Source organism: Sitophilus oryzae, unplaced genomic scaffold (assembly GCF_002938485.1).
Source record: "Sitophilus oryzae breed Bouriz unplaced genomic scaffold, Soryzae_2.0 scaffold_1000_pilon_pilon, whole genome shotgun sequence".
NCBI classification, from domain to species: domain Eukaryota; kingdom Metazoa; phylum Arthropoda; class Insecta; order Coleoptera; family Curculionidae; genus Sitophilus; species Sitophilus oryzae.
In genome coordinates, this window is record NW_022145617.1 from 2,228,587 (window position 1) to 2,253,110 (window position 24,524).

General features: G+C 34.1%; 1 protein-coding gene across 10 annotated transcripts in view; it reads right to left on the reverse strand.

The window, feature by feature from the left end:
• LOC115878934 (pumilio homolog 2-like) overlaps positions 1-24,524 on the reverse strand; it is a 476,089-nt gene that overhangs the window by 410,163 nt on the left and 41,402 nt on the right. For 9 of the 10 annotated variants that reach the window (XM_030895648.1, XM_030895966.1, XM_030895840.1 and 6 more), the window contains one exon: positions 19,283-19,324. The exons of the other annotated variant lie outside the window; for it this stretch is intronic. In XM_030895648.1, coding sequence (XP_030751508.1) covers positions 19,283-19,324 — 42 coding nt within the window. The remainder of the gene's footprint in view (positions 1-19,282; positions 19,325-24,524) is intronic. 10 annotated transcript variants of the gene reach the window in all.

A 24,524-nucleotide genomic window follows, 5' to 3' on the forward strand; every position in this document is an offset into this window, starting at 1 on the left:
AGTATAAGGAAGATGACATAAGCCACTGAATGCACTTGATCTAATTCTGAGATTGAAATGAAAGCCATATAGCGGGTTGGTTTCCTTCCTATAACAGCGGCAAGTAGATTTTAAGCTCTTTGAATTTTGTTTTATTTTTTATATAATTGTTTTAAACGACTGGTTGAGAATGTGAAAGTTTTTGTTAATGATAATGTTTTTACTGTACTATTAGAACTAAGATTGATATAAGAACACTTGAATAGTTATATTTAGACATTTTAATAGTGTTTTTATTAGTTATTTGAGTTTTCTGGCTTCCGACGACAAGAAGATATACTTCCTGAAACATTAAGCATTTTTTATCTGTTAGACAAGTTTGTTTATTAGTAAATCACTGCTTACAAGTTGGTCTCCGTTGGAATAACGCAGCAGTGCTTACAAAAAATAATTATTTTATTTCGTAGATTTTCTTACAGTAGGGCCATCCGCCACAGAAATACGTTTACTATTTTTCTAAGAGCTTTGAAAACTCGTTAAAATGGTCCAAACTTTTTTCCATGCATATACTCGAGCAATTTGTCTACTAATTAAAAAAAACTACTGCTTTTACTAATTAAAAGACGTAGAACACGAAAATGTAGGCCATTTTAGCTGCCGTGAAAACCCCGAAGTGTATGGGGCTCTTAAAACACGCTTTGTATAACAACCTTGATGATTATTTAACCTGTACCTTGAGATGTTGCAACGTCTCGTCGTCGGCAACTTTAAAATAACGTATCGATTTTTTCGCTCTTTCGTGATCCTGTTTCGCATTACATATGCGTACCGTGGATTTCGTCTGAAGGTCGTACGTGCAAGTACTCGTCAAAATCGGTCGGCGGATTGCAAATTGGCTCTGAGGTTAAACTCATTACGAACCAATCAAGAGCGTGGATCTCCACCGCACAGAGTTGCCAAATCAATATCGTTTATTTTTCTATATTTTGAAATAATTCGTCACTCAAACCGCACGGCGTTTAGACTCAAAAATGACTAGGGTATAGAGCAAGAAGATCTGGACGTCGCAGAGGAACCACATCACTTCAATATGAACGATTAAGAATTTTGGCTCTTAAGGTGCGTCCACATTGCTCGTGATCGTGCTCACGCTCTTGCTTCTGATTGTGCTTGCGTTGCTTGCGCTTCCTGTTTGTCGTGTTTCTCAAGATCTTTCGGTTCGCAAGCAACGGCGCACAGTGGGGTATTTGACACCGATAGTTGATCGAATTTTTTTATGTAGACCTTATACAAATTATTGCTATTTTCAATTAAAGAGGAAATAATATGAACAAAATAAAGGATAATTCGTCGATTCTAAAAAAAAGAAAGAAAAATCACTGTTCCAGTGTTTCCACGGTCAATGCCACTAATGCCAGTAGTAATATCGCAACTAATACTACTAATGCTACGACTGATCCGCTACCAATTCCCATACCACTAAAGCCGCTACTAATGCCAAATTGTTCTATACTGCTAATGGCACTAATGCGATCGCTTTGTACACAACAATGTCATCGCCGGTTTACACCTCGCATTAGTATATCACTGATTTGCAAATTAGAGGAAACCAAGGATGTTTTTCTCATTTTATCAGCAAAGTCGCAAAAAGTCGCAGTATTTTATTTTACTGTATGAAAGCCCAATGTTTACTAAGTAAAACGTATATAGACAATATGCTGAATTCTTCGAAATGCGCTACGTAACTAAATCTCTAAGTATAATAAAAATGTCACAAATTTAATCAAATTTTCTGAACGCCTAACTTTTAGTTGCAAAAAAAATCGTTAGTATAGAGAATATCAAAATAAATAATACGTTTTTGTAGAATACATACCTGCAGCTTGCTGAGCCATTTTCAATCAAAACAATAATATAAACGTTAAAAGAGCACAAGAACAACAACAATTTATAATTTTAAATATAAAATTTAGCCATTTACCTCTTATCTGTGAGAAGTAACAACTTTGACGTTTCGTTGAAACAAATGAATGCAACTAAACACACCCATAGCAACGGCATTCATGGCAGACATGATTTAACTTATCATTTATCTTTTTTTGGGAAATCTTAAACACATTTGCTTTTTCGAATTTCGATCACCTTTTTCATGCTAATACTCCACCATGCGCCGCCAAGTATGCTCGCATGGCTCCGAAGCATCTCTTTGATGTACCGCGACTGAACCGAACAGTCGAAACAGGCATTTTATGTGATCGCAAACACGTGGAGCACCGCGAGCGTCGCGAGCGCCACGAACATCTCGCTCCGACTGTTTGCCATGTTTTTCGTGTTTCACGTGTTCGTTCGGCCTGCTCGCAAACAATGTGGATGCAGCTTTAGAGATCGAATTGCGAGGTTAGTGGTTTGAAGAACATAGAAGACCAATTCATATGCGTCCAGTGCATCGCCGAATCCGGCCTTTTTATCGTCTGCATCGGGTGTTGTCTCTTAAGCCGGTCCTACACGATGCATCCAACGTTGGACAAGGCTTCGACGATACTGCAATTGACAAGTGTGTCTCCTACACGATGTGGCAAATGTGCATGTGTCCAACATTGGAGGGTGTTCGCCACATCGTGTGGGACCGGCTTTACTCTAAGAACCATTCGCAATTCCAGAGCACAGTCATCTTTTTGATCTCACTGTCCTCTTTTCTCTCGTGTATTGAAAAAAAGTCCTTTTTTTTGCATACCAAACGCAAAATCTAAAAAAATATTCGTCTATCGCCACAGTACTTTAAAAAATTGTTAATCTGTCTCTTTCGCTAGTCCCACTCGTTTGTACAGAAAAGAAAATGAAGAAATATTTATGTATAAGAAATATTTGTGGAACCGATAAACATGTTTAACTACTTTATGTTTACTTGCTGTTAGCTGGTTTTGAAAAAAAAAGTTTTGTTGAAAATGGTTTGTTTTATTTTAACAAGTTTTGAATATAAATATTTTTGAAAAAGTAAGAAAGACCATCAACCGGCATACCATTTACATAACTTTTTGTTAAATTCTAGATATCTGGGTCGTTTTTTCGAGGTTTCAAAAAATGTTTCGCATGTGCCTCTTTTTTTACCCTCTCCTCTAATTTTTATTTTGAAAGTTGGCAACCTTATCTTACTCCTGAACATCTGCCCAGCCTGGAGTAGTTTTGGGAGAGAATTCAATTGGATCAAGAATGGAATCATGATCAAATTAAATACATTTCTTTATTATTATTAAATCATTAAATAAATTAAATATCATCTCAAAAATATGATTTTATATTTTGAAAAATCATTCATATCTACATTTATGATGAAAAGATGTGTATTTATTTGGTATAATATTACTTTCTGAATAGGTGGTACCTGGTACCTAAAAAGGCAAGCCAATGATTGTGTGCAAATTTCCTCTGCTTTAAAATTCTACTTATTTACTACCTATGCTATGGTGCGCCAATTTAAAGATTACTTTTTTGTCATTGACACACAAAGGACGGCGCATTTATTGATCGTAATTGCAGTTCAAGATTAAATCAACAGGCCTACGCAAAATTATATCTACGGTATGATCGAAAAAAAAACGGAGTCAAAAACTGTTGAGAAATGACAATCGATGATAATTTTGGCGAGGTCAATCTCTAGACGTCATTTACTAAAAATTAACATAAAACTCTGTCAAAATTAAACACGAATCATAGAAAGATTAAAAAAAGATAGAAGGTTTTCAAACACACAAATCTATTTCTAAAAAAATATATTTTATTTTTTCTCTAATTTATTTAAAAAAAGAAAAATTTATTTTAAAAAATAAACTACAGCCTTCTTAAAGCCAACTGGCAGTAAGCATAATTAAAAATAGAGAAGAGTACGAGCCAATAATGACGTCTAGGGCTTGACCTCGCTAAAATTATCACCGATTGTCATTCCCAGCCGTCTTTGACGCCGTTTTTTTTTCGATCGTATGGTATTACGAGGCAATGTAGTTATCTTTTAGGTAATAAAAGTGGATACGAATGATTATTTCTCAAAATATATAAAATTTATATGCATAATACATAACAAGCGTCAGCTAAAGTATCTATCGAGTTCAATATGAGTTCAATATCTCCAAGTGCACAGTAAAGTTGTGTTCAATAAGGGCATTCAACTATTAAGCGAGACAACAACAATGGCGCCTCGAACGTTGTGTTTAACACATATACACGTAGACATAAAGTTACACAGGCACATAGTGACACTCCTATTGTATTCTGTATTGTTCTTTTTAAACGCTACTAGCTTAATGTATTCAAGTAAAGTAACAATATTCGTTATGGATGTATTAAATAGTATGTTACACGTCTTTCATTAAAAAAATATCTAAACATTACACTCATTTTCAAACTCGTCAAACTAATCTCGTAAAACCTAGAAATTCGTAAGAACAAAAGGACAAAAGACGGTATTAAACTCAAACAAATTATATCTCCTATCTAGACCTGCCATGGTTGGCATGATTTAAATCAAATGGTTATTTTTTATTTTAATCGTGTGATTTATTTTTTAAACTTTATAATAAATCTAAAAATAATTGTAAATGTATAAAACTATATAAAAAATGATTTGTATACAGGGTGTCCCAGGCTGAGCGTGCATTAGAAGTTCATAGAGAACCACAATATCTAGATCGGAGATTTTTTGCACATCATAGTTTCACAACGAGATCTATCGATTAAACATATTTTCAATATGGCGGCACTTCCGGAAATACCGGAACTTGACAGCAACTTTCTTATTTTATATGGGTGCCCCCATTTTTTATTACATACTTAAATTCTCTGCAAAATTCTATGAATATTGATGTTAAACATTCTATATCTAACATTAACCGTTTTTGAGAAAAAAATTATTTAAATTTTTTGGATGAAAAAAACTACCTGTCAAGAAAATTTCTATAGCCTAAAAGTCAAATTTAGTGATTACCATAGCCACTGTGACATAAAGAGAGGACATATGGCTATCTATTTCAAAAATTAAATCCTTCAAATGTCATATAATAATGGCGGTAGCTGTCATGGAATTGAGCGAATAAAAAATTATTATAAATCATTTTTTTTCAGATGGAAACCCAGCTTTTTTATTTCACTAATGAAACGGTTTTTCAATTCGTTACTTTTTAACTATACATGTTCCTATACCTAAAATAAATCGTTTTTAAGTTATTTAAGATTGAGTTTGAAAACGTATATTTTCCTTGATTTTATCTAGCTTCCTTTGACATTAAGTGTCAAACGGTCAGACAATTTATTTTTCCATTTTCAGAAAACGAATTATTTGAATTTCCTATAGTACAAATACTGCCTGCCGTAGGGGAAAAGTGTATTTATAAAAATATATCTCGTATTTTCGCTCTTTAGTGATATCTAATAGTTGATATTATTATTAATATTCCGTATGATCGAAAAAAAAACAGCGCAAAGTTGGCTCGAAAATGATGCTGCTTTTTAAACAAAGCGTCACCATATGACATGGCCATATCTTTTTTTTCATCACTTGACGTTTAAAGTCATAGGCTACTGGTTAAAATCAAGAAAAATATACGCTTTAAAACTAAATCTTAAATAAATCAAAAACGATTTATTTTAGGTATACGAACACGTATAGTTAAAAAGTAACGAATTGAAAAACCGTTTCTATTTAAAATCTATTTAAAATAAGAAAGTTGTAGTCAACTTCCGGTATTTCCGGAAATGCCGCCATATTGAAAATATTTTTAATCGATAGATCTCGTTGTAAAACAATGATATGCAAAAAATCTTCGATCTAGATAGTGTGGTTCTCTAGAAACTTCTAATGCACGCTCAGCCTCTGACACCCTGTATACCTACTTCATATCTATTCATCAACTAAAATGTTTGACCGATTTTTGAAGTAATTTCATGTGAATTAGATCTCTAAACGGCAAGGATTTATTTTGAAATTCATGTACAAGTGCCAAAAATCCGCCGTTTTTTGTCAAAAATTCTGATGTTTTTAATTTTTTTTTAAATCATGATTTTTGTTCCACCCCGTAGTCAATTTAAGGCATAACTTTAATGCACAAAGATTATTTAGCGTCTAAATATGTAGGTTTGTTTCAGTTTTTCTCGTTTATAATGTTTGATATATTTCTCCTGCCAGTTTTAATTTTATAACAATCTAAAGAACCTTTTATTTGACTTTATCATTCTTAGCGAACGTTTTTTATTAATTATCTGGATCTTTCCTTTCTTTTGCGCACCGATAGCGACCTACATTATTTATCCCGCCTATAAATCTGGAGTCTGGACTCCGTTCTCCACCAGGTAATATTCTTCCAGGCATTCCCGGTTCTTTTACGGACCGGGAAGATAAAAGACACAAGAATTAAGCGATTTTTCATGGAAGTTACTTGACGTTTACGGCAAAAAGCTGTTTTTGTTGAAGATTATTTTGTAATTTCGTGCCTGGTAAATGATTTTAAGTTCTTTTAAGTACGATTAATGACGGTTTATGTTTGTCGGCATGGCAGGTTGCTTATAAATCATAACTCGGGAAGGATTTTTTTTATTCTGAGCTGAGATTGAGACGTTAATTTGTTTTTTATGCGCATTTTTGTGCATAAACCACAAAATCGAAAAATTTTATAGCCAAAAAGTTACCGTTTTTTTGTTGTAAAGTTTTCAAGACTCATAGAAAAATAGACAACATGGTCGTAAAATTATGAAAACTTCAGTATTTTTGTAAAAAATTTACAAAGAATATGGCGTCCCACTGCTGCCAAAAGTCACTAACTTACTTTTTATTACTTCCGAGAAAAATGCGTCTAAAGATGAATTGCATTGCATAAAGATGTTATAGTTGGTAACTATTCGGTATTAAAATAAAACATAAATAGCCAGAAATCGTAGTTAATGACTTTTGCAATCGATTCTCCGCTTCAAAACATAATTAGTGATTGAATTTGGTTGTTCGGAAAAATGTTAGTTAGTGACTTTTGGCAGCAATGGGACGATTGGTGAATATAAAGCTATATTATAACATATTTCCAGACATGCCACACAAATTAGCCCTACAGCGATTTTACAAACGAGTTGTAAAATTAAAAAACGGATGGTAAATTTACTACAATAATCTGTGGCAAGAAATAACCATCAATATTGTTATTAAATTCTCAAATTATTTTTTTCAGTGCACAACGATTTTACAAACGAATTGTAAAACTAAAGAACGGATGGTAAATTTACTACAATAATCTGTGGCAAGAAATAACCCTCAATATTGTTATTAAATTCACAAATTAATTTTTTCAGTGTTCTTAGTTTTGTAAAGTTGTTTATTTGTCTTAAATGTTTTTGTAAAATAACTAAATTTCTCCAACCCTTGTTAAATACAGCAGCATCCTATCACGAAAACTCCTGGCCTGCACTGCCTCCGCAGCATCTGCCGCATCTCGGGACTGGTGCGCCAGCATGGGCGTCGCCGTAGGGGGGTCACGACCCCCCGGGTCTTTGGCCCAGGCTTACCGAGCGGCGTTCCGCCACTGCAGAGTGATGTCGCAGTTGTGACGATGCGCCGCATCGCAGGGGGATTTACGCTTCAAAGAACTGGGTACAAGTTGATGAGTTTTAATAGAATAACTACATTAATTATATAAAAAAAGGGTAAAATAAAAGGCGTTTCCAACAAATTCAACATTTCAGTCAATATTATGGGTTCATTTTTAGGGTTCCGTACCCAAAGGGTAAAAACGGGAACCCTATTACTAAGACTTCGCTGTCCGTGCGTCCGTCCGTCTGTCACAAAGGTCTGTCTTATGAACCGTTATAGCTAGACAGTTGAAATTTTCACAGATAATGTATCTATGTTGCCGCTATAAGAACAAATACTAAAAGCAGAATTAAATAAATGTTTATAAATAAAAAAAGTACTTTCAAGTCCTTGTTGGCCGCGTGGTTAAAGCGTTAGGACTTTACGCTGCTATGACGTATAGTAAGGCTAGCCGTATAGTAAGGCAGGTTCGAATCCTAGTCAAGGCGACTTTTCAATCGTTTTTCTTTAAATTTTTACATATTTATTTTTACTTTTTACATATTTATTATTGATTAATACAATTTTATTTTTAGTAATGTGCTTCTTCATTTTTTTTTAAAATTATTATAATTTAAAAATATTAACTTATACGCGCATTCAAAATTTCAGCTAAATCAGAAAAAAAGTTTACAATAACAATAGTCTAATGTTGTATAGATAATGAATGGTACGGAACCCTTCGTACGCGAGTCCGACTCGCACTTGACTAATTTTTCATAACAACACGCAACAAAAAAATATACTGTTCCTTAATTTCACCAAAGCATCAATAATATAATTTCATTTTAGTCTAACGCAATAGTATACTATAACGGATAAACAGAATTGAATGAGATTTATAAAAAAACAGTCCTTTGACTTGGGTACAGATACCGCCACGTTTTGGAATTAACTCAAAACGAAACAAAAATGAACGAGGCAACAAGAAACGCCAAAAAAATCCCCCCACGCCCTCCTCACGAGTAGTTTACAGGCGGTTTTAAGAATCGAAAGTATATCGAGACAAACCGAAGTGGGTCAAGACAACAGGAAATAAATCGAAATGCGACAAAGTTGGGCGACGAAATGTGACCTTAACCTGTATCGAAGAGTTCTCCGCATAGTGTAGAGGCTGTTTTAGACTATAAAATATTCATATGTTTACAATAATTCTACAAAAAGATAAGTTGGGTACCTCCTGATAAAGAAATACTATGTGAATGTTTTGGTGTTGTGACAGAACGATTTAGTGTAATCTCCCAGTTCTGTATTATTTACTATTTTAACTTTGCTTATCAATAAACACATTCCGATAAATTGAATAAATATAATACTCATTCCATTACAAACGTAAGTTATTTCTATAAGATTAGATTTATTTTGAATTTTGATTTGATTCATATCTTAATTTTATTTGAACATAGATTAAAATTCTCTACTTTTAGAATTTGGGCAGCGACTATACAGTATTTTTTTAATAAACGTTAGATGCTACCGTATAATCGAATAAATAAACAACGTCATAGACGGCTGGGGAATGACAATCGATAACAATTTTGGCGGGGTCAATCTCTAGACGTCATTTACTAAAAATTGACATAAAACTTGTCAAAAATTAAGAGTAATAATTATAGAATGATTAAAAAAGTATAGAACATTTCCAGACACCCAAATCTATTTCCAAAAAATATTTTTTTTCTCGAGCTTTAAACTACACCATTTAATATCATGTTTACTCAAAACAATACACTAATTCACTACAATAGAGCAAAACACTTTACTTTTGCACTGGACGCGCGTTTCGCTAACTATGTTAGCATCATCAGCAGATGATTAAAAGTAAACTAATATCTACAAAATAGGCGTTTATATATGCGCTCAGAAATTCATCGACTAGGCGTGGCAAAACTAGCCAAGCGAGTCAAAACCGAGCGGAAAAAAGCAAAAACATTTTTTTTCTCGTGTTTAACACTATAAACTAATGTAAATGGGCCTGATAAAACTCAAAAAGCCTTCTTCTCCTGCCAACCGGCGTCAGATTCAAGATCAGCGACCGAAAAAGCCCTCTATACAGATTTTGGTTAAGATCCGTGCGATTTTCGAAAATCATTACTTGTGGTAGGTTTTTGAGGTTAGAAAAAGCATGAGACATGCTAGGTTAATTCTGTTTTGAGTTTGTCAAGCCCATTTAAATTAGTTTATAGTGTTATACATGAGAAAAAATGTTTTTGATTTTTTCCTGCTACATTTTCCTGAATTTTTACGGATTTTCATCAAGTTTTTGGGGTTAGAAAAAAAGAGATGTGATGGCGTAATTCTGATAGCGGATTTGTGCTCAGCGTCCAAAAATACTATAGGATATGATGATCTGGTAAAAAGCATAGACCACTTTTTATTTTTTGCGTGGCTGTGTTATCTTCCAAAACTAGAGCAATAGGAACACAGAACTACAGAAGGAATTGGACGATTCTCTGGGTTCGTACCATCGTTACTTTACACACTTTACAGTAAATGTCAATAAAAAATAAAGAAGAGTACGAAGTAAATGACGTCTAGGGCTTGACCTCGCCAAAATGATTATCGATTCTTATTCACAGCCGTCTTTGAGACGTTTTTTTTCGATCGTATTTCTAGCTGTTCGAGGCAATTTAAGCGTCTGCCTTTTGATTCTCTATGTAGCAATTTAAAGTTTTCCTTTTCTTTCATTTTTCTCGTCTTCGTTTAGACGAGCTGCAAACTGATATTCTGCGAAAGCGAGGCGAACAAATTGTCGTCTTGCTAGAGACAAAGCGCAGTTATTAATCTGTAGACATTTCTCCAGGGTTGTTTAACGCTGGATGGGTAATCTGAGCCTAGTTTATTAGCAAAAACGATCACTCTAAATCGGAGACCCTCAAAGCTAAAATCTATTACAGTTTCTCTATCATAGTAGCTCTCTATAGTTTCCTTGGTAAATTCTAACTAGCATTAATGCCCTCGGGCTCCTTGAGGGAATAATACTTTTTATGATTTAATTACAAATGTATAGTTTTCAGATTTTTTTTTCATATAGTTGTAGTATAAGACGGTATCGCATGCCAAATTTCATAGTTATAGGTCAACGGAAAATACCCTATAAATTTTGATCCCGTATTCCTGGAAACTTCGGCAGCATATTCTGCATACAAAAATAAGTAAAAAAGTTCGTATAAATGTATGTCCTAAAATGCTTAGTTTCAGAGATACAGGGTGTAGAAGTTTCATTTTTATTTCGATATTTTCCAAATAATTTCTGAAGCAATGTCAATATTTCGATGAAAATTGGTGTCTGGGAGTTTTTTGACATGAGAAATTTGATTTTGATGTCAATATGACTCCTACTAGTAGAGGGCGCCATAAAATTTAATTCATATCAATTTGTATTTATAAATACATCCTTAAGATTTCCAATGTAGGAATGAGTTTTCAATAATAATAAAGCACTAGGTAAATTTCTGAAATGACAACTTCATTTGACAGTTATCTTTTACTTTGACTGGTGCTCATAAGTAAATACGCAGGGTCATAAGAAAGGAGAAATATTTAAAAAGAAATCGGCGATAACTCATAAACGAGCTAATCAAAAATATCTAAAGTTATTCTTTTGAATGTGGGTTTTAGTGCTCTTCAATAAACCTAAATAGAGTTATTCTCTAAAATAATTAGTGAAGCCAATAATTGACCCCATTGAAATTTACATGGAATTTCCTATGTCTCGTCCGACGATGCAACACCCGGTATACGGCCGTATCTTTTTTTACGTTAACTTCGAAGTTTGATTTTTTGACAGCTTCATAAGGGACTGTAGACCTGAGTATATGGTTTTAATTTCAATTCGATATCCACACGCGTTCCCGAGATAATGGGTCTTGACAGAAAGACGGACACACAACAAAGAGATCCAGTATGAAACACTAAAAGTTGTATATCTTATAAATTTGTGACACACTGTATATTTTTTACATCAACTAGAACTATTAAAATCAACAATTTTCCTTTACTATTTCTACACAGATTTCCTCTTTCAGAATCCATACGTCTTCCAGCATAGTTCATAAAAATTCTATTAACATTTTTCTTACAAAAATCTATCTCCGCTAAAAGCCATTACATAGAGAAAAGGCAGGGATCTCTGCATGTCTGGAGAGGGATGCCCCAACATAGGGCAATTTATAACATTTTTATGGCAGTCCCTCACAAAATGATTCGTCTGGAAAGCTCCCGTCATGGCAGTGAAGGTCTTTTTTGGTTGTTTTTATTACGAGTGTCAAGTAAAGATGTCCCAGCCTGAAATATTTTTACTGAAAAATCAGTAGAAGGCATGTGTACCCCAAATTTTAGAGAAAAATTGAGTGAAAATTGAGAATTTTGACGTTTTGGCCTTTGATTATCATCCGTCAAGGGAAATTGTGGTTAGAAAAAGTTTATTAAAAAATGTCTATGGCCTCTGTGGCGGATTCATCTCTTCAAAAAAGCCCTATACGGGTATTTCGCCCTGTAAGAAAATCTACAGAATAAAGAGTTTTTTTTGTAGACACTCTGCGTTAATCCAACGGAGACTAATAATTGTCAGCAGTGGTTTACTAATAAACAAATTTGCCTAAGGGTACACTCACACGGACGACTTTTCAGCGACTTTTTAAACACAAAAATGTGGTCGCCTATGGAGAGTAACGATTTTGAATGGAAATTCGGTGAAGCGCTCACACGGGCGAAAAACTGCAGTCGGTTTCGGCGACTGTCGCCGTGCGTGGTTGATACCGTCCACAAAATTGTCGCCCGTCCGTAGTGAATCCAACTCACACGGACGTTTTTTCGACGACGGAGACGCGACAACAACACAACTGGACCAGATGATGACCAGACCGACTTTTATTATAGTAAATTATATTATAGTATCTTATCTATGATACCGACTCCAGTCATACCTTTGCATTACCTCTGTTGCCTGCGTATTGAACGCTTCTTCTTAAAAAATGGATGAAGATTTCGACACGGAACTATTTATAGAGGAAATCCGCCTTCTTCCTTGCATTTGGGACTATACAAAAGATACATACAGCAATAGAATTGAAAAATCCAAGGCATGGGAGACATTGTGCACCAAATTTTATAACAATTTTGAAGATAAAGAAAAAAAAAAGAGAAAAACGAGTGTGGTAGGTGTGTTTTATTTATAATAGTTTTATTCAGTTACGATAATTAAGATTTAGCATTATTATTCAAATTATAATTTGTAATAGCTTAGGTATAGTTAAGTTCAAAAAAATACAGAGTGATTTTTAAACACTCGGGTAACGGGACTTACGGTCAAGGTAATACCACTAAATTTTTATTGCAGCCCTAAAATAAATTGTTTATACCTTTATAAAATATTTTGATGTAAACAGCGCGTCGTTGCCGGTTTGTATTGCAATTTTTATATATCTTCAGTCAAAGTAATCAAAGTAATTAAAGAATTTATCATCATACATTCTTAACACCGGATAAAGTTTTTGGAACTGGCTTTCATTTTTATGTTCTATTATTGGATGAACCCAATAAATTTTTCTGCGGGTTCGTTTTCTTTTTCGAAGGAAAAGCCACAACAGTGCTTCTTCAAAATTCATTTTTGACTGAATCAAAAATTTAGTTGTGGTTAGGGTTGTGCCACTTGAAAATTTCAAATGAAATTTTCATGTCGGCAACTTTTCCAATGTAAAATTTTCATATTTTAAAAAAGTGAAATTTCATTGAAATTTCAAGTGAAAGTTTCAATTCAGCATAGAGGTGAAATTTTCAAAAATGCATCGTGAAATTTCAACCTACAGGTGAAACTTGAAATTTCAACCCACAGGTGAAATTTCAAGTGAAATTTTCATAAACCTCGCGAACTCCTTTATCCTGTTCGTATATGTCGACCGTATCGATGTAAGTATCGATCGTTGATTTGCTCGATTTACCTGCGCGTCTGAAGAGGACTGGCCCTTGACATTGACAAATGTAAAACCGCAGTAATGTAGATAGATAGAGGTTATGATTTTCGTTGAAAATGTTGATGTATTATTAGATATTTGTTATTTTTGTGCATTTTTTGTTTCACATTTCATAAAGTTTATTCTGTGACCTGTTTACCTACCTGTGACCTGTGTTCTGTGTTGATTCCAATTTTTAAAGAAATAATGGTTAAGCCCAAAAATAGTATTTCGAAATATTTCTCTGATGATCAAAATAATACCAAAAAAGTAAAGTGCACATTTTGTAATGAAATTCATTACAAAAATGCAATTCGTTTAGAAAAACATTTTTGTAATTTTAAAACAAAATTGTAATTTTCATGAAATTTCAATGAAATATATAAGGTGAAAAATGAAATTTACCCATCCCTAGTTGTGGTACGTGACATAATGTCATCAACTCACACGGGCGACTTCTCGACGACATTTTTGTCGCGCAGTTGTGGTTGTAACGTCGCGTCGTCGATAGCTGTGACAGCTTAAACACCGTCTTGTCGTTGGAAAGTGGTCCGTGTGAGCGTAGCCTCACGGACAAAAAAATGCTTAACGTTTCGGGAAGTATATCTCTTCCCGTCGTTCAAGAACACTTTTTTGGCCTTTTTTTCAACAGATACCTCTATATAAAAACCATTGACGTCTGTTAACATGACATTATGTCAAGTTAAACTTTAAAATTAACAGTTACTACTTGATAACAATTATTGCTTAATGATGTAAAACCATAAAAGCCTCAAACTTTCCGTATGACTATTTTTTTAATTTTTACTTATGTTTATTTATGTTACGTTCGTTAAAATCAAAAGAGAAACGATTGCCATACATTACTAACCTCTACAGATTCATGAGCAATAGTTAATTTTAATAGAGTGCCTCTTTAAGCCTCTTTTATTTTTCTTTTAGAGGCTATCGCTTCTTCCATAATAATTTTTGCGTTGTTAAAATCTACTCTGTGTCCTGTGTCCCATAAATGCTGACAAATCCTAGATTTGTGAAAATCGCCCTTTCTTAAATAAATTTTCTTACAGTGGCATAAAGCAATACGTTGCAGCTATTCACATATCTCCTTTATTGTTATTTGGTTACGATGAAAAAAATACATAAAAATGCCAATAGGTAATTACCGAGTAATTCATAATAAGGTTTTTGTTTCAACAATGATAACGATTTGTTTTCTTCAGTATTAATGGTCAGTATTGTTGGAGTAATTTTGAAATGTCAATTACATCCTGTTCGACATTGATAAGCGTATTGTATTCGTCATTACAACAGTTCTTTAAGAGTCCATTTCACTAGTACGAAAAAGTAGCAAAATAAGCGTTCGACATTTAACGTTTTATGTAAAACTAGGCATTTTTACACAAATGAAGAAGAAAATTAAAGATAAAGATACTATATCCGTATTGTAGCACATTTTTAGACAACTTTATTATTTTTAAGATTTCTTTAAGAAACATCAACAAAAGATTCCTTATGTTTGGACTTAATTTTCTCGAAAATAAAGACATAATTTAAAATTCCGTTACAATACGGAAATGATTGAAGTTTTGTGATTACAGTGATATATAATTTATATGGTTTTGTAACAAATTGCTCGCTATTTTACGGAAAATGCTGAAGCTCTGCAAACCTTAATCAAAGCACGTGTGTTTAGAATTTTGGGTGTGGCTTAACACGACAGGATCGGTCTAAGCCTTAGGCAGATTTCTGTAATATAATATATATTTCCTTCGACCACACACCCGCTTTACCCGACCCTTCAGAGCGACCCGAACAGTGCAGCGTACTAGACTCTTAATATTTGTTGAGACTGAGATATAGTACCATACGATCGAAAAAAAATAGCGTCAAAGATGGCTGCGGAATGAAAATCAACAAAAAATTTGGCGAGGTCAAGCCCTAAACGATTTACTTGGCCCGTACTCTTCTTTATTTTTTAATGGCGCTTATACTGCCAGTTTAGCAAAAATAGCCCTTCTCTAACGAGTCTCTTGGTTTTTAAGCGGGGTTATATTAGTATTACACAATCAATTTTAGAGAAAACCACTACAACTCTAACTCAATCAGAGGACAATAATTACAATCTGAAAATTTAAAGGATGTCACTGACAAACAAATACTCCAATTACTATAACTCTAACCTTTTATATTAATCTGTCAAAATGGAACTTACTTAAGACTGTAGCCTACATTTTCTGTGTATTTTTATTTTTTCTCCCATGATTTTTATTTATACGCTGTAACCTATACGATACTTTATCTTTATTTTCATCTCTCCAATTCTGAAATTTTTTGCAGTGTTTTTGTTGTCGAACAAAGTTTGTAAACATCAAGAAGTAGTAAGCGTATTATTTCTATCTCTGCATTTTCCCATCTTCTTATTTTTCTTTTTGGAAGGACGATACGTTGGAAAGTTGCGAAGTTGTTTACATAGGCGAAAAATACTTTAATATTTTCTTTCTCGGAGAAGTTTGACTTTGAGATTTGTGTCGAAAACATACGTTGGATGAAGATAATATTGTGGTAAAAGTTGGTTAAAAACTGTTGCAACATTGATTTTCTTAAAAAAGAGATTTTCAAATAAACATTTTTCCTTACTTTCACTAAACCCCATTACATACATATACAGGGTGGTCCGAACTGTATTCCGGAAACTTCGGCAGCATATTCTGCAGATAAAAATAAGTCGAAAAGTTCGTACAAATGTATATCCTACAATGTTTAGTTTCGGAGATACAGGGTGTTGAAGTTTCATTTTTATTTCGATTTTTTCCAAATAATGTCTGAAGTAACGTCAATTTTTGGATGAAAATTGGTGTCTGGGAGTTTTTTGGCATGATAAATTTGATTTTATATTTTGACTAAATAGATATTAGACTGAAAGGATAAATTTGAAATGTTTGTGCCAAAAGTTCAACAGGAACTGTTTTATCATCATTTTTTCGAAGCAAAATTTATGATTAATTTAAAAAAAAATAAAAAGTTCCCAAATTTATCTTTTTAGTCAAATAACTATCTACTCAACATGTTTATTTTTTGTCAATAATGAGATGTATTGACTGTTTCCATTCTAAATATCTTGATAACCGATTGCTAGTAGCGATTTTTACCAAGAGACATTTTTTACGTTGAAAATCATGGAAATGTATATTTTTTCACTCAGTAGTTTTATACAGATACGGACAAAAAGTTATTACTCTTCAAAACAGTTAAAATACATGCAGACGGCGCCCGCGCCCCCTACAAATAGGAGTCATATTGACATCAAAATCAAATTTCTCATGTCAAAAAACTCCCAGACACCAATTTTCATCTAAATATTGACGTTACTTCAGAAATTATTTGGAAACAATCGAAATAAAAATAAAACTGCTACACCCTGTATCTCCGAAACTAAACATTTTTAGACATACATTTTATACGAACTTTTTTACTCATTTTAATCTGCAGAATATGCTGCCGAAGTTTCCGGATCACAATTCGGTCCACCCTGTATAAAGGAAGGGATCTCGATGGGTTTGGAGAGTGAGAAGCAAACATAGGGCAATTTATAACATTTTATATTATTCATAACACACAAAACGATTCGTATAGAAAGGTCTAGTAATGGCACTGACGGTATTTCTTGGTTATTTTTATTACGACTGTCAAATAAAGATGTTAAAGCCTCAGCCTTATATATTTTTATTAAAAATTCAGTACAGAACAGTGCGGGTGTTCAATAAGTGCACAAGTGCAAAAAATGCGGATTTTGAGAACATTTCTAGTATTTTAGAAATCAATTGAAAGCATTGGGACTCTTTAAGTCAAACACAGTGTCGAAATTAAGACTCCCAATCTATTCCAATTGACTTCAAAAAACTACAGAACAAATTTTTTTTCTAAAAAAAGTGTCCCACCCAGCGCCTAACGTGTCCAACTCCCACCCCCTGCGTCTACGGACGGGGTTAAACACCTCGCTAGCAAGAAAATCGATACGGGGGGACGTTCCCCTCCTTTGGGGCCGCAGCCACCAAGCCAGAATAAACCGACGACAAGACGACGCCCTTTTAATGGTGAGGTGTAGTTTTGCGTTGGGCCGGGACAAGCCGACGACACGCTGGGAAACAATGGAGAAAAATGGAACAGGGGGTAGAAAAGTAGGTTAGGAGGGGTAAGGTAAAGCGTAAATAAGGGATGTAAGTACTTGTGACCGTTTTTTTTTCTCTTACATTTAGTCGTAGTTTTTGGTTATTACAAAGTCCTCCTACTGCCCACCAAGAAAATAGAAGTCAATGAGAAAGCAAATGATCTAGCTAATGATGATTAGCTTAATTAAGTGATTAAGCTTGACCAGCACAGCGTTGCCCACTTTTACATATTCTCTTTTAATCAAAATATTTTTAGAAACAAAAATAAATGAATTATAAATACATATATAAACAGTTATTATTTACACCAACAAAACTCACCTCCTTAACAGCACTTAAAGGATATAAAAGGCCATTACTATCGCTTTTCCGTTTAAAATATTGTAATAAGGTTCGATGAGTTTTTTACAACGGCTATTAAGCTATCTCATATACGTCGCACTAAAAGAGGTTCTAAAAAAAACAATGTTCGACTGCAAGGTCTGCTAGTGAAAAATTTTAAGCTTAAATTATCACAACACAATTCATTTGAACCAAAGCTCGTAATGCAAAACTGAAGTGTCAAAACGAATGACAATATCAGGCAAAGAAATCAATATCAAATAAATAAATAAATTTTGCAACTTCACATTTTTTCAGCTCGGCGCCGAATATGTCCATGGTTATATAATATTTGAATTAGTTTTCAAGTTCGTTGTTGAATTTACGTACATTATGTGTATTAATTAAAGAAAAAGAAAGATATCTATAGATTATGTGTATTGTAGTTATGTGTGGTTATGTACCTAAATTCAACAATTTCCGAATTATGCAGTTTTGATTTTGGAATGTTAAACGAAAAATTTTGTAATTTCCAGACTTGATATTTGATATACTCTCATTTTATACATTTATAAATGCTAACTTGAAAACTAATGTCAAATATTATTAAGCATCACAGTTTCCGCAGAATTGCATCGTTAAATGAAAGCGAACACATCGAAATTAATTAAATCGAATTGTTTAAGTGATATTTTCAAAAGTCAATAACTCGAAAACGGTTGGTTTGAGGTACATTGTGTGTATCTCGATTTTTGATTAGAATTGAAGGAAGAACTGAAATATGCAATAATATACAGGAGGTTCCATTTAAAAAAATGAAACCTTGATGTGCCACGACTTTATGATCGACCCTGTATACTTAAATTTATTACTCGCTAATAGATATTTAAAAACGCTATAACTTTTATATATAACCTTTTACGGTACCTCTTATATTTTACCTAATAATCGACCGTTCCCATGCATATCAGCGACCCTGTATACAAAAGTTAAAAATTCAGTTTTCAGTACTTTTAAACTGTTACCTTAGGCCTACACTGACACCCGTACATGTTGCAACCTTAAAAATTTTAATATTCAAATAACGTAAATCGACTTACTACGCAATCGTTTACCGACCCTGTACGTATATTAAAATTCTCAATATTACATCGCGTAAAACAAGAATATAATTCATAGCTATATGTGTAATAATGTACGTTGATTGTATCATATGGTACTACTGGTACTAATAATAAAAAAATATGAATACGTACCATATTCGCTGCCTCGAAGGATCTTGGTACGGTGTGACTCACCTGGAACAATAACATAAATATACAGAGTGTCTCATTTTGGTTGCAAAAGAGGATTTGGTATAGATAAAACCAACTTACTAAAAGCCATTTGCGTCATCACCGAAAGACAGCGGGGAAAGTTCTATCTCACTTCAACCGGTTTATATATTTATATATACCGGAACTGGAGTGAGATAGATATGTAGAATGTAGAATGAGTGAGAGGGAAGTTAATCACTGCGACCTTAAAGATCTATTGTGCCCCCCTTCCGTGAGTCATTACACAGTCTACAACCCATCATACCTCTGTTGTAGAGGGGACAGGGTATTTCCCATCCTCCTCTGACAACATATGTTCTTCCTCCGAGGGTACACACCCTTCCACGATTGGAGTTTGGCCCTCCGTGCCCTTCACAATCGAGGAGCTTGCCTCCGGCCGAGGAACCCGTGAGGTGGAGGCTGGAGGATCTGTCTCCATTTTCTCCACCCCTTTAACTTGGTCTCTCCTTAGACCTGATACCGGTGTTGTCCCGTATCTATAATAGAGGATATGTCCCTCTTTCTCTATTGCCTCCTTGGATTTGAGGTCAATTCCTATTGTGAGGACCTGACCATGGCCCTCCTCCCTCGAGTTGATGACTCGCCAACTCAATGTCCTTACATTGAAGTTCTGACCCTGGATAAGGCTCAGCAGGTAGGTGGTGTCTTTCCCCTTGCTCCTCGGCAGAAAGACCGTGATGGCCACCCCTTTAAGGATGTTTTCTCCCTTCACTGCAACTAGTTCCGGCCCTTGCCAATTTTTAAGCTTGAGATACCCAATCTATGAGGATCATGCCCACCCGAAAGTGTATCCCCGCAAAACGCAGCTGACCCACATTTTGTAGATCGTTGTGTTGCGATCCGATCGCCACTACTTCGTCCAGTATAGGAGTTCTAGAGACGTTTGCTGGTCGGTGGTCAGAGCAACCGCTGGGAAATCCTTTGACAGCACCGTCATTTTCACTTGTCCAGCAATAGCGGCAAATCTGGTGATACGTCCCTGCTTGCCTACCGGTGTTGGACGGTTTTCCATCCTGGCTTTTTTCTCTCCCTGCCGGAGTAGAGGTGAGAGGTTCTCGCTCCCTCTCTTGCCCTTTGATGGAGATGAGTCAGGTTGTTTCTTGATTTCTTTACTCTCCCCTTTTCGGAGGAGTGTTTTCGCTTTTGCTTCCTCTGGAGCAAGTCCTTCGTGGAGCAATCGGAGGTGCTTCTGCTCCGCGCTAAGACCTACTCTCAGAGGATCGTCTAGCCCGCCTGGTTGACCCAGGCCGGGTAGACGAAACGGTAGCTTGTGTCGCTTATTGGGTCTAGAGCTAGGCTCCTGACCCTTGCTGGGGAAGGTGGTAGCTTGTGTGCCACTTGTGGAGGATGATCCAAAGCAGAGATAGATATAATAACGGTCTCTTTCATCTATGACGCTCCTGGTTTTTAGGAAGTTGGTTTTATCTTTATACCTCGCGTATTATACAGGGTGTTTAAAAAAACATGTGCCATCTCTCGTAACTGACATATTATATATTCACTGATTTTTATATAAAATAAGCAAATGTACATTAAAACATTTAATTTTTAACAGTATAAGATTTCGTTACGTACGAACTACAATTCAAAACTTATACTTAAAGAAAATGATATTCCATGAAAATAATTATCTATAATTATAGGTTACAATGCTTCAGCCTGCATATTGCCGATTATATGCGCACAATATAGAAAGCGACAGTGTTATGAACTGATATTTATAAAATGATGGTTCTTCAACTTAAAATATCCAGGCTAATACATTTCGTAACCAATTCTACAGCAGCTAAAATACAATACTGCAAAAAGTCACATATAAAATTATATCTAATAATAATGTTCGATAACTAAAACTGCCCATATACCCCAGGCTTGATATCGATCTGTAACTATATAACTATATTATTGTCTCCTTGAAATGTAGAAAAGCCAAAAACTTAATAATAACTCATGTTTAAAACATGTCATTTGGATAGAGACCTTGGCTAAACTTTCATGTAACTACAGCTGATCAAGATCACACGTGAATAAAATATGAGGATTAATATCGTAGAAAATTGAAGAAATAGGAGAGATATAAAATATCTATATTATTTTATATTATAAGTTTTCTAATACGGTAGTTGAATTCAGAATGAATATATAAGTAATTTTACAAAAAAAAATATTGATGCATGTTTCATGATATAACATTCCAGTTAACATGTCTCTAAGTATTATTTATTCTTTCAGACTGTGTTTCGGAGGACAAATTTAGAGGACCGGAGTATAGAATACTCTATACATTCATAGTCTCTAAGCTGGTTAAGTTGACTGTTTTAATTAGATATTAATATCTTTTTCTTGAATGTTTTTTTTATTTTGTATCCAGTTGAAATCTTTTTCCTGTTTTGGTTAGGCGCAGAATTCCAGTAAGGTTCTTCTAGACAAGAAAAGATGGCAATGAATATCTTACATACATAAGTTCTGTTTTGTGACTTTTTATTAACCTTTATAATGAATATTATAATTATTATAAACATGTTTTTTGTTAATTTTATTAATATTTATTAACCTTTAATGAATTTACAAAAGTAATTATTGTAATAGACTATTACAAATAGTTTGTAAATTCACTATAATAAAAAAAAAATATTTGTTGTTGCTAAACAGTAATAGTACAAGAATTTGTCGATTTTAAAAGATTAATTTACAATGAATAATACAATAATTATAATATAATTATAATAATAAATTAACTATGAGATACACATTTATTTAAACAAATTCACAAAGAATATTGGTGAATATGAAGATATATTATAACATATATTATTTATATTTATACATGCCAAAAATTAGCCATACAGTGATTTTACAAACGAGTTATAGACCTAAAGAACGGATGGTAAATTTACTATGGCAAGAAATAGCCCTCAATATTGTTGTGAATAATTTTTTTCAGTGTGGTTTTTGTCAAAGCTCTGAAACGGGCCACACATTATACGATTTATCGTACTACAAGTTGTACAACACCAAATTGTTTCGACCGTTGGATCAATGGTTGGATAGTTAGTGGCATTGTAGTACAACTTGCAGCTCGACTCTGTCGTATCGTACGGAAGTACAGCATGCATACAATCTGTAGTACAATGCACTGCAACGCAGTAGTAGATACGATAGGTTTGATAGTTTGTGTGCAAGCACTTCTTGTTAAAACGAAATCTAAACATTTTTCGTGGCAAATTAAGTACAGTACAGATCATAAAAATTGAAAATAAAAAGTTTTGGTCGGAATTTATAAAAATATATCGTTTCCATGCATGGGTGTGTGGAATGTAAAAAATTACGAATACTTAAACAAAAATTAAAGAAGTGCATGTTATGAGAATCTATTGGAAAAATTAAAATAAATAAGGCAGATGCTACTTTAGAATATTTAATTACAATTTTTGGGAGGGTTTTTCATCTTCGACTAAAAAATCTACCACAATTGCAGCTATTGTCCTTTTTGACTAACACAAAGCCTTGGCGAACAAGACAAAATCAACTGGGAAGCGATTTATTGTACGACAGACATTAAACTAGTAGTTTAAGTTTGTGGACAACAGTGCATCCGATCTGTCGTTCAAACGGTCGAATCAAATTTGTGTTGTACAATCTGCAGTACGATAAATTGTATAATGTGTGGCCCGTTTGACACCAAAAGTGTGAAATAAAAAACCGTTTTCAAGAGAGATAAATAGAGAAGATACCGACAATCGATTGTATATCGCATTATATTTGAGCGTTTTAAGGATGTTTACCAAGCACTACACATTGATTAAAAGCATCCGCTTTGAAAAGGTGAAGAAAACTTGCATTACAGCCCGTTAAATTTCAATTCTACTAGAAGAAAACTGACAAAACTGATGTTTAATAAAACGTTTCTATCGATCGTTTTCGGCGGTTTGTTGGCACCGGTGGCACGTAGAAGCAAGCACGCCAAGAAAAGTTCCTTTCCGCTGCATTCAGAAAACATCTCTACGCGGAGCGGCACGCTGAGGGCGGTTGGGGAGGCGTCCGTGCCCTGGGGCACCCCACACTGGCGCTGCGCCACGCCGCGCTAATGCCGTGACAAATTACAGTCGCCCCCACTTAAATATCTAGATTGCGGTAAATCTTTTGCGGCGCTTACACACGTGACCCGCTTCCAGACACCATATTTCTTTTCTTTTATCGTTTATCGAACAACGTTTTGAATAAAAAAAAATTAAACAAGGAGCATACTAACCAACTTGATTCGTATGCTACTCTAATCTTTCTTAAACCCTTTTTACCTATTTTTATTAGAAATATATTTTTTAACAATTTAACAACCTTTATTGACACAAAGTAAAACCAACAAATTATTGAGTCGACCCTACATTACATTTTTAGACGGTTTAAATAAAATTAAGAATGATTGCGCTGTTGAACCAGAATTTAAGTAAAGCCATATTAAACCACACTCAAAAACGAACCGTAATTTGTTGAATTCTCGTTACCCAGTCTGGGGTAACTTATCTTTGCAAAACCCTTACCTAGGCATAATGTTGTAAAAATTTATTTTTCCTATTTGCCATAGCAGTTGAGCTCTCTAACGGACATTCTATAAGCTTGAAAATAATTTCCAGCAATTTCTCATGGCTTCTTTACACATAAATATTTTTCTTATTTTTATAGCTAGTCTTCGGAACACACTGTACAAAAAGTAAAGTCGACTGGCTGGTGTTAATGAAAGGCTGTGATGTTAATGTTTTTATTTTTATTATATATTTATATAAAAAAAATCACGAAATATACATATTATAATTTACCCCCAAATCGGTAAAAATTAACTGAACAAATTTAAACATTTTTCCAGCTTAGTAATTTTCATTTTTCATTATTCCAGTATCCCATTCTGTTTTGCAATTAACCTTTCGCTACCAATACCGAAAAAGAAAAAAGTAAAAAAAAAGATTTTCTGAACACTGAAAAATACAAACGAATTGGTTTCACCGTTTAATCCAATCAAACAGATGTTGGGCCTGAAATCAAAACTGGTGGTACATTTTAAATAAAAATTATTCGAAAAATATCGTTCCAATTTGATACAGAAAAAAATTCTTATATTGCAAACGAAATCTTACTCAATAATCTAAAATTTGTATCTATAAAT